Source organism: Aphis gossypii, chromosome 1 (assembly GCF_020184175.1).
Source record: "Aphis gossypii isolate Hap1 chromosome 1, ASM2018417v2, whole genome shotgun sequence".
Lineage (NCBI taxonomy): Eukaryota > Metazoa > Arthropoda > Insecta > Hemiptera > Aphididae > Aphis > Aphis gossypii.
The window spans coordinates 65,358,871-65,371,610 of NC_065530.1; the positions used below are offsets into that span (position 1 = coordinate 65,358,871).

At 29.6% G+C, this 12,740-nt stretch overlaps 1 protein-coding gene across 1 annotated transcript in view; it reads left to right on the forward strand.

Moving 5' to 3' along the window:
* Positions 1-12,740, forward strand: part of LOC114121321 (protein outspread) — an 83,210-nt gene that overhangs the window by 39,472 nt on the left and 30,998 nt on the right. Inside the window, 2 exon segments of the mRNA XM_027983590.2 lie at positions 3,853-4,050; positions 8,984-9,089. Of these exon segments, the coding sequence (XP_027839391.2) occupies positions 3,853-4,050; positions 8,984-9,089 (304 nt within the window).

Below are 12,740 nucleotides of genomic sequence, written 5' to 3' on the forward strand. Positions count from 1 at the left end.
TGTATGATATCTTTGTGAATCATTTTATAATCATTAAGTCTTTATAACCTATTATTAAAAAAAGTAGAATATATTATTATATTGGTTGCAGCTTATTGATTAATGTAGATATTTAAGCAATCATACGTATTGTAATAATTGTACATGGGTATTTTTTGTCAATACTTCGTAAAATGAAAAAATAAAACATTCATAAGAATGTAGGTACCTACCTTATGTAATTATTAATTTTACGTTATAATTATCTTTTCATTGGCAGTAGTTTATACACTTTCCTTGTATCCCTATGTTAAAATATATTTAATAAGAACTATAATTCGTAGTCATTGATATTTTTTAATTAAGTTAAAATTGGAAGATTAGGTTGATAATATTTGATAAATAAAATGTTTCAAGATTTCAAGAAAGCTCTATTTTATATGTGCCTAAATCAAAATTAAAAAATACACCAAGAGTGTAAAGTATAAACGCGTAAATTAATATCACGCATAATTAGTTATGCATTATTTAATTTTCATTTTGTTATTACTTATTAGTATTCAATAAATTCCCTTTGAAAACGTGCTCATATATTATTATATTTGCTTCTCTGTAAAAACACACCTCCTTGCCTGTGCGGTTAGCTATATAATAATAATAATAATACAAGTATACATATTATAACCATCGTCTAATCTTCAACGCGTCGTTGTTATTATCACTATTTTATTATTATCGTGATTATGTATTGATGATGATCAAGGCTAATATTAAATCTGCATGTACACGCGACGATGATGGCGAGCGACAGAACACGGAAACCCAACGGGGTCCGTTCACCTCTTATAGGCTACCGTGGAAAATGATGCTAGTATTTTTTTTACCCGTTTTCACCTCTTCTCTACTACAGTATATAATATATCAAAACACTTTATGAAAATATCATATTTTATATATCGTTACATTATACTTGTATACGTTGAAAATATTTTGCCGTCCACCGATTCGGTGCACGTAATTATATTCTCCTTGAAAACACGTATGTGCAGTTTTCTGATATTTTATGAAATACACAATACCATCAATATCATAATAAATAACATATTAATATTGAACTAGCTCAGAGCTCTGTTAGTATGATAAAGACTGCGGACTCAAACAGTCATAGCGGTGTTCACTTTATCATATATATTGTTGAACAAATAATGGTAAAATGAACGAAAAATTGTATATTTTAACGGATATATTTTATTGTATAAGTCTGTACCTCCCGCACACACACTGGTCAATAATAGGACACCAGCAGCGAGGCACGGCGCGGCGATGGCTAATTATTATTACCATAAAGGCAACTGTAGGTATCGTAAATAATATGCGCCAACAAAATAAATTGCAAAAAAAACCTATCGATAACCATTACATTTCATCAAATTAGTTTTCATTACAATTCTATGTTGCGACCATTATATCGCACAATAATGATTAATGGTAAATTTATTGTTCATGGGTTTTGATTTATGATAAAAAATGATAAAAGATGGGTTAAGTGAAATAACGATAAAATTTAATTTTTAAATTAACAATTTTTATAGTTTATATGATATTAATTTATTTTTTAAAGATATTTTATTTTAATTTTTGATTTTTTTTATCAAGAATTTATTTTAATTTTATATTGTACAAAATATAATTTTAAACAAAAATATAAATTTCACGGAATTGCTAAACATTAAAATATGCTGCTTTGGCAATAGAATATGTACTACAACTAGAATTATCGCTTATCTATGAATCCTTGAAAACTTTACTTGCGATTAATATTTTATTTTTAGTTTTCAAGAAAATAATTAGTCCCTTTGAGGTTGATGATTATTTTTTAAGCATGTTAACCGAGCTTTTACTTTTCAAATTTATCAAATCATTTATGAGATATGATTTACCGTTTAATCTATTGTAAATATAATTAAACTGGCATGCTACTGCTACCGTGGGGGAGTGTATCCATGTACGTTTGTTATCGCGTAGTGTTCTGTATTGTGCATTATGCACATATTTAATGTGTAGTTATTAATATTTGTCTGTCAAATATGTTATAAACTCACGACGATAGTATTAATTTTTTTTTATAGCGTATTTAACTATTACGCTATTACTGCAGTTGTCATCAACTTTCTATACCTAAGTATTTTATTTTTCAGTAATTTTTCTGGGCACATGGAGGAGGTGTTATAGCTACGTACATGTATAACTATATGTTTGAATATAAGTGTAAGCTAAATATGCTGCTATTAAGGTACATAATATTTTACATGAATTTCCGATGTAGTGACGCTGTAAACCTGCATCATTATCCCTATTATTTATGACTGTTAAGTAAACGTATTAATTCGATCCAATATGGTGTTTAGAAAACATTTTAAAAAGTGGATTTCAATCTATTGTTATTAACGTGTTTTACAAAAATATAATAGTTATATTACGCACAGTTTTGGACGCATTAGGTAGCTTTTATTGTGCGCGTATGTGTATATTATACACATTTATATAATATATGTATAAGCATTAAACGCGCATATGTTGTATAACTTAGGTATACTATTAAAAACTTAGGTACATCTAAATGTAGATTCTTGTTTGTGGGAAAAAAATTAACAATAAAATGTATTGACAAATGACAAATACAAATAAACATGAGTGTCTATATGTATTAAATATTAATAAGTACATATATTTATATATATTATATGTAATATGTATATATATTTACGAATTTCTCGGCGTTTTTAACGGTTTTTATTACACTTGACGTTTATGTTTATGACTAAACGATTTATACCTTTTTTTTTTACAACGCCCGGTGTTAAGACAGAATAAAAATTTCGTCGTATCTTATAATTTTATGATAATTTTATTTCCAAAATATGCCTCTTATAATACCTTTAGTATAGCTGCAGATCAACCAAACATGAATAGAACAAAATACCGCTGTACGTATTATAATATGTCTTTAAATAATAGTTCTCAGAAAAAAAAAAAACCAAATATTGAGTTTCAATAAATCACTCGATTTTTGTAATATCGTCAATATTTTTAAAAATGTTATATTATATATCAATATGTATAGGTATATTATATTGTTTGACATTTTTACTTTAACATATTTTCTACGTGAATGTTAATAAATACAATATACTAAGTATACAATATTACACAGCTCTAAAATTCTAAAAATAAACTGGTAGACAATGACTACGACTATTATTTGGTGTACCTAAATAATATAATATTTTGTTGATCACCTCACCTCATTTACAAAAGTTAAACGATGATTCATGCGATCGTAAACATTACATTTTTTCTAGACAATAAATAGTGTTATTTCAATATTTAATTACTTGTATGTAAATATCACGTGTATGATCGTATACCTATCAGCATTTAAAATAAGGTTTTTTATAACTCATTCCATAGGTTTTGCTTCTGTCTTCTCAAACTCTTAACAGTTTTGTTTGAAGTCATTATATTATATATAGCTAGGTTCTTAGTATAATACTCTAATATATATATATGTAGGTAAGGATATTCAAATTTAAGACGCACAAACCTATTGTGATTAGATAAATTGATTCTTCATCATCGTCTATGTCAAAATATAGCTACGCAACCTTGTTTCAAAGACTCAGCGTCCATCGATAATCCATGCTATACGTATTTTATGTCCTCGAATGTACCACGTAGGCGTTTGTTAGAATTGAATGGCTTCCGGACAGTGCAGTGCCTTGGTTTCTTACTATGTAATAACAATATACACGGGCGTCAATGATGAATATTTACAAATTGTCTTATTTATATGTATGCATTTTTTCTTTTCAGCCGGACACCGTACCACAAGCCAGACTGGACATGTTTACAGCCATCGCTGTAGAAGAAGCTGACGAAGCGACTGGAAATCCACACAGTTTAGCCATTACATCCTCCGACCGGAGTATTCACTTTGTCAGAGGAGCATGCAGAGAAGAAGCCAAGGGTTGGAAGGACGTACTTACCTCATACATGCGTCATACTACTCAGGTATACCAAACTATACTGTAATATAATAGGTTAGGTTATAATTATATAAAATGCACAAAAAATATAACGTATAATTATTGTTGTTAAATTACTTTGTATTTATGGCTTAGTTATTTACACAGATGTAATCAAAATATAATCCTATCAAATCAAATTTTAAAAATTTCATCCAATTACAATAAATAATTGTATTTAATTTTAATTCAATAAATCATCACTAAGGTATACTCATACTAAACCCCTAATTAAAAAATTGGCCTCTGTTACAGTACCGATTAATCCTCCTAGTTGCTTAGAGCGCAAGTTGATCTAATACGAGATTTAATAATTATGAAAAAATAAAGTAGTACATTAGAACGTGTCTTTAATTGGTGGATCTTTTCTTCAAAAATGTTTATCATAATGTTATATTGGTTAGTTTTAGCCAGATTGTACATTTCTGGTAAAAATAAAATCAACAAATCAAGAATATTATTGCTAAGAATGTATAAATAATAGTAGCATTATGTTCTGATTTATTTTATTACATGATTATAATATCATTATTTAAGTTGTACTGTGTTGAAAATTTATTAAAAATATCAATATCTATATTATATTATATTATGTATAGATAACAGGTATCATATTATTATTTTAATACTTAATAAATTTTGTACTTTTTTATCTTGTATTTGATTATCTTGGCCTCGTAATCTTAAATGTATTAAAGAACTATAAAAAATAAATTAATTGCAAATGAAACGTGATTATATAAGTGAATTATATAAATAAATAATAGATGTTAAGTTACACTGCATTTTAGGTATTCAAATGATTTAATTTCATTATTAAAAAACGTCAACAAATAATAGAAAATTACAAAAATAATTACTCATTTGAATTGATTGATGATTCGAGTAAAATGTATTTTTATTTTTATAATTTATTACATAGATCGATGTATCAGACTTCTGTAAAGATTTAAACTTTGTCGAAAAAACTACTCTTCATTGCTGTAAACAATGCACTAAAATTGACTACCATGTATGTTTTATACATTTTTTTTATCATTATTTTGAACGATTAAGTCGTGTCTTCGGGGTTACGTTGAAAATAAAATTACTTTCATTGGCCCGTGTCTGTCATTATGTCATTTTTTCTAACGTAACTATTATATCGCCCAAAAAGTACTCATCTGTTATTTTGTTGGGAGTGCCGATCGTGATACGTTTTTTTTTGTATTTTCGGAGGGTCTATAAAATATATATAATTATTAATTTTGTTTTGTTTTCTATGAAAAAAAAATATACACACGGGCACTGGTACCCAGATAAACCGGTTTCGAGACTTCCAATCCAACCAGAGCCGATATCCCGATCTATATTATTACTGTTATTGCGAGCCTATCCTCCCGATGATCGTGATGTACACTATATAGCTGCTATATTATAGTATCGGTCTGTTGTGTTCACATATGTCAGCCTCGTGTCAGCAAAATCCAACGATTCATCAGCCTCCCTCTCCTCCCATTCGTTTCGGTCCGCTTTAGATACGTACACCGCAGACTGTGTGATCTAGTTCATCGTTAGAAATACTACTCGACATAATATAATACACAACGCGTCTATTGTGTCTACAACATATACATGTTATGGAAACCCGAAACAGTCTATGCGCTGTCAAACCGAACGAAGATCTCGTGGAGGGAAAAGGAAAATTTTTAATAGCAAAACTTTTCATCTGATCCATCTGACTCGCTCGTATTTTTCTTTTCTCACAACTACATAAAAATATGCACCTACTTTAGCTACTTAAGTCAGTTTAAAAATAAACTTCTCACTCGTCGGGTCACGTGGAGTTGCAATATTATCGCATTTATAACACACATATATATATATATATATTATATAATACCTGCAATATATATTTAAAAAAAAGTAGGTAGGTGGAGATTAAGTGTAATTTAATCTTATTTTTTTTTTCATAAAGCTTTCATTTACAAAAGTACAACAAATTCGCACAAACAAACACTTCCCAATTATTATAATTAATGTTTTAAATATTTTTATGAAGCTAAATCTTAATATTATCATGATATAGTTCCTATAAACGCATCATAAACAAGGTTAACGCACTCAGTTGCTGAGACTATAATATATAAAACATATAAATCCAGACTGGTATACCCATCATATTATTTTAATGTTTTAAACCTTTTACGAATATTAGTCTGTTTATATATAATTATATAATATTGTGTGTGTGTGTTTGTGTACGGTGTGTATATTTCTATTATAGTTTATCAATGCTCATTGTCATGGAACACTGGCACGTGGGTTATACACCAGATCGTTTTCCCTTTTTTTTTTTGTCTCTTCATAGATTGTTTTATATATTAATTAAGACCGCGTTATAGTCGGACGTCTTAACGAGCCGTGACCAATGACCAAATCGATCGTATCGGTTCTAGCTAAACGTCATTTAAATACCGGCAGCAGAGAGCTGTACACGCATACACAGTCCAACTTTCAAACGCCAAAAAAATTTGTCATGACACTGGGGCTGACATTTATCAGTGAGACGAGTAACATATATTTTTTTCTTTTTTAAAGGAATGCTGATAATATGTGTATAATATAAATATATACATTAGTATAATTTTATATTATGTACAATAAACGCTGAATCGGCAAATGACGATATAACGTCTACGCCTCGAGAGGGAATAACTGCCACGGGTGATATTTACTCGCAAACTCGATCACGATTGGCCAATTACGGTTAAGGAATTCGCCTTGGGCTTCTCGTATAATAATAATAAGCGCGTTTTAGAAGGTGCGCGGCAGTGGCCATCCTGACAGCGAGGAAAGGAAAAAAATGACTAATGTTCTCTACCACGCCGCGGTATACATGTACCTATACATAATATATATAATATAAATATATAATACCTTCAAGGTCGTCTAAGTATGTACAGGGTGATTCATCAAGTATTATCACCCCCACGTAATCTATCAAATAACCATTTATTCAAATTTCTGACATTTTTTTTACTTAATTCTATAAACTTTATTTTAGTTATTTTCAAATAAATGTTATGAAGCATTTATAATATAGTGTCCACTATCGTTCGTGTAACGGTACAAAGTTATTTTTTCCTAATAATAACTCCATTTTTTCACTTTATGGCTTATTAGGAAGATAGTTTTTTTGAACTTTTCAATGTATATAAATCGAAATACAAATGGGGTTAATGTTATGTACCCAAGAATAAATGATAGTCAACGATAAAAACATAAGGCATTGGTGACTAAATATAATGGTTTTAAAATTTGTTGAATTGCTTGATTAAATAATATTATTTGATATATTTTATGTTTTATTTATAATAATTATAATTCATATTTTTATCTAAGTATCCAAATTTTAATTATTGAATAATTTAAATATATAGTTAAACCTAGTCGCCAGATGAATCACCCTGTATAACACTGCAGTGGCTCAATCACAATTCACATGTTAATTGTATAATCGAATGTCTAGCTGACGCGCAATTGTGCCCGGTATACCTTATACCTGCAGTGTATGTATGTCGTATGTGATTTATTATCACCGTCACAGACGGCAGGGTTGGTACGGAATTATTGCCTGTTTTGATTTACATAAATTTTGTGCACAGCTAGCAGCAGCAGTGACAGTCTGTCATGAACTACCGCAACCGATCATGCTCGTTTAATGGCGCACACCTTTTTTTTTTTTTTAATCTCCTACAACGACGATTATATATATCATTATGCGCATGTCGTTTGTTTTGCTATATAGAGTGATGTGTATACTATATTATAATAAAAATATATGTCTCGACTTAGACTATTGGATAGTCCTGCAGTGTTTAAGTGCTGGTGTAGGCGGACCGTAAGGGTTTCGCCTCGCGTTATCCTGTGCCCACGCAATTTATATTATATTATTATTGTATTGTCGTACTCACACACTTACACACACCCCTCAAAATTGACGTTTTATGAGAGACTTTGGTTAATTTATTTTTTGTTCTTTTCGTCCTGGCGACGTAGAGTTAAAAGTGTTTAGATTTCGATCTCAAGAATATAAAAGTTGTACCTTTATAATACGCTGTTATAGCATTATATGTATTACTATTGTATTGATTAAACATAATATGTTCGCAGTGGCTATCCCTATTCAAATTCGAATGACACTAGTCACTTGATAGTCGATATTATTGTACCTTGAGTAATGAGCACACATATAAAGCATAACTAAAATCGGCATTTCAATGTTTGTTATGGTTTACTCTCAAACGACGATATAGATAATCGAGCTTAAAACAATATTTGTGTTGATAAGTTTTATGTAAATTCGACCGATAGTCAATGTGTATTTTATCTCTGGTAATTTTAATAAAATCATTATAATTTATAGGTCAATAAAATAGATTAAACAAAACAATAATATATAGTTAATTCATGTTTTTTTTCACTATTACTAATTCATATTAATATTATTTATAAATATATATAATTATAATTATGTAATAATTTCAATTTACATAAACTTCATTCGTGTAAATGATATTATATGCAATAACAATGTTAAGAATATTATGTCAGTATTGCTTACTATTCGAAAAGTTTGTGGGATATCTTTGTACATATACAATTAAGTGTTACCTATACATTTTAATACTAGACTCGGCAACAGTTAGGGACGGGTGTATTTTATCTATATATAATATGATTAAATTATTTAGATAGGTTCTATAATATAATGTATTAAATACGAGTATCTATGTATATGTATAATACGTAATCTGCAGATTGGATGATTTTGTGCCTATACGCTATGTGCCCTAACTAACTGTTGGCATAAATACTTTTCTATTTCCTAATATATTTTATTTTTACGTTTATACATGTCTATTTTGTTGTTTTAGATAACTCCAACGACCAATGGCAGCATACCAAAGCACAAGCGGAACTCGACATTCCCAGGTCCGAACACTACATCCGGTGCTCTGAATGGACCAGTAGTAGTCAGAGGTAAATTATTGAATATTAACAATGACTTTATTGTGTACTCAACAACGTGCGTGCGTGTTTATTATGCAAAAGGAAAATAACGAAAAAATAAAATAATTATAATAAAAAATAAAATACAATTTTACTTCCGGCGGATGGTGCTTGCAAGCGTTTGCGCTCGAGCACTAGAGTGCTACTGCTGCTGCAGTTGTGCCTGCGCGTGTTATCCTTGGATCTGATATATAATACGCGCGTGTGCAGGCAATTGTGTAACGGGTTTGCGTCGGACGCTGGTTAAACTGGTTGCTATATTTAATAATAATAATAATAATAATATATAGGTACGCGATCTCGGAGACCTATGTATACCTATGTATAATATAATGTAAATACGTAATTAAACCAATTCGAACATTCTTTTCGGTTTGTGTCGATATAATATTCCGAACGTGAAAAAAGTCGTCGGGTGATACGTATATTATTATGTTGTAGGTACCTATAATATTACCTATATTATAATATGCACACGTCCCAACACAACTGTCTGTGCGCTCGACAAATGTCCTTATATATTATTATAATAGTATAAATTAACGCGTTGTCGAGCCTCGACTTTTTACCATAATATTACGGTCTTGTCTTGGTATTCAAATTAACTGTATAGTTTTGTATGTAAACATACATATGCATACATACATTATACGCATTTGTACAAATAGGTATAATATTCCACCTCGATTCTTTTCTCGAGTGCGTAGTACCTATTTACTGATTTAATTTTCTCTCCGGTATTATGTGGCGATATTTCCATTTTATTTGCATATGCCGCGTATTATGTGTGAAAAATATATTTTTTTAGAATATCGCGCGTGGCGTTATATTGTAATACGAATATTTTGGAATCTCATCACATTATTATACAGCGCAGTTTCTTGCACTTATATACATTATACTCCATCTATAATCTATACATTGTCGAAAACCGCAAAAACGGGATACCATGACTGTTTAGACTGTTTTAGACGTGTTTTCAGGCAACCACACACGGCTTCGGTAAATATATACTTGTGGATAATATTCTTATTACAATATATTATGTATAGTATGTATACTATATACTATAGTGTGTGAAAAATAAAATCACCTCTCGTGAGTATTCATTTTTATTAATTCTTGCGTGCAACCTAATATCATAAAGAAATTCAAAGTATATATTTTAGTATGTTTACACACTAGTAAAAATGTTTGAAGTCGATCGTTTAGCGATTTAAACATAAAAGCTATTTACACACAAAAATATCTAACGTATCTCTTAAAAGACAGTAATGGTTGTATACGTTTATTTGATTATGTTAATATTCGTCTCGTTTTAATATTGATTTTGTGAATATGTTCGTGTTCTACTAGCTTTTCGTTTTAACAACTGCACACTATTATATACGTGTATGTATTTTGTATGTATATATATAAGTTAAACGATATTTCTGCAGAATTCATTAACGACCAATGGAGTTATTTAGTCGAGGAAGGGGGTTATTTGTACATTTTCCTAGTTTAGTAACTATACTATAGAGTCTATAGTTTTAGCTCGATCTAAAGCCTACAATTTTGAAAAACAACTAAATGGTTGTAAACTTTTATAGTTGTTATAGTAGTTACAACATCAAGATAACCGTCTGGACTTTTTTATATTAATTTAGCTAAGGACATAGAGGAAGTTTTAAAAGTAAATACTACAATATTTGAATACTTACACAGAAATATCCTATATAGTCGATGCTCGGCGTGTCCTGTTCATTATTATTTGTATTACTACAATACTACTACAAACTATATATATATATAATTCAACAATTCATAAAAATCACTCATAGTATATATTATAAAATGTAGCTGATATAGATAATCATGTGATATATTTTATTTATGTTACAAATTTATTCAAGCCGGGAAATAATTTTCCCGATAATTTATAGTTTTATGAAAACTGAAATAACAGGATTGTTCTCATTCACAGGTCGAATATATTGAGGAAAGTTTATATTATGCAAAATGTTTATCAATATATTAGTATGACCTCATAGCACTCTGTTCTATTTCCATTAATCTTGCTCGTTTTTATATTATTATACGTTTAGGTACCGTTGTGTTCGACGATAATAATAGGAGACACTGTTGAGGAGTCCACGTGTTTTTTTTTATGCAGTGTGTATATTATAGTAGGTAGTAGGAACCCTGACTCTGTCATCACTGTTTTTCGCTATTTTTTGTCAGAGTCCGATCGCTGGCGTATCGCATTATTATCTTAAATTCTATGTGCGCAACGCACATGACGAGCGTGTTGAAAAGAAGATAGCCCCTCGGCCGTGTTCAATATTCAAAACGACGCGTTTTACCTATATATATTGTATGCACATATTATATACATATACATTATACATATCCCGCTGTAAGACTATCATGTATCGTATACGGCCGCCGGTCATCGTCCTCTTTTGTGACGGTTTCACGATCTGATTAATAATAATGATGATGAAAAAAATAGTACATCTATAGACAAGAGACACATTTAATACAAAATATTAACCCAAATTCTCGTATAATATATAATATGGTTATCTGATTATGCGTACGAATATTAATTGGTGTCGAAAAAACAGCATCAGCGGTATACGTATAGCTGAAAATTGTGGCGGCGTTCTTTAGTTTAATTAGAAGCTCAATAACTAGCAACGTTTCGATAAATCTCGCCCTCAGTAATGGAATTTCAGGTTTGGTAAAAAAAAAAAACCAGTTTTGTCATTTTACACAAGAACAGTCGGGTTCGGTCACAATTACCCGCGAAATTTTGCATATATAGGTATGTAATATGATAAATATAAATATTTTAACGTCGATGGCGGTATAAAGGTTAAATCTGCACTAAAGCCAGTTTGCAATTTTTTTTCTTTATCCCCAATATACTACTTTGCGTTGGAGTGTGTATTAAAAGTTAAAACCATATTTGATTAGTTATCGCCCGTAGAGAGTAATTTCCAATACGAAAATGTGTTTACTATTCTCGTCTCGTATATATCCGTATATTATATTGGTAACGTTGCTTCAATAACTCTCAATTTGGTCATTACTTATATTAGTTATTATTATAATTTCTTAATAATATACCTATAAAATATAGTACAACTACAGTTCAATTATATTGTTCAAATGTAGTATAATATGATTTATAAACACGATAATGTATTTATTTTACAAAAAAAAAAAAATTAGTTGAAAATGAATGGGTAATTATTTCACGAAACCAATTATTCATATTATTACAAAACCTGCACTTTCAGATAGGAGTGTTGGACACCATTTATATTTTGGGTTTGTGTTTAAATTAAATTAAATGCTTATATGGAGCGTATATTATCTGTTTTTTTTTTATTTAGGATATGCTAAAAATAGCAGCTTTAAACTGGTTTACGTGAGGTTTAAAGATATATAGCTCTATGTAGATTTTTTTTTCACAGACAAATGTCAAACGATTACTCTCTTGTCGACTTCCCAAAATTCTCCTATTTATGATTTTTCTAAAAATCTTAATTTTAATTATTTTTCAAACAACATCAAAGGCTCAAAATACACATTATGCTTAGAAATTATAATAGTGTTTTCATGTTTATATTA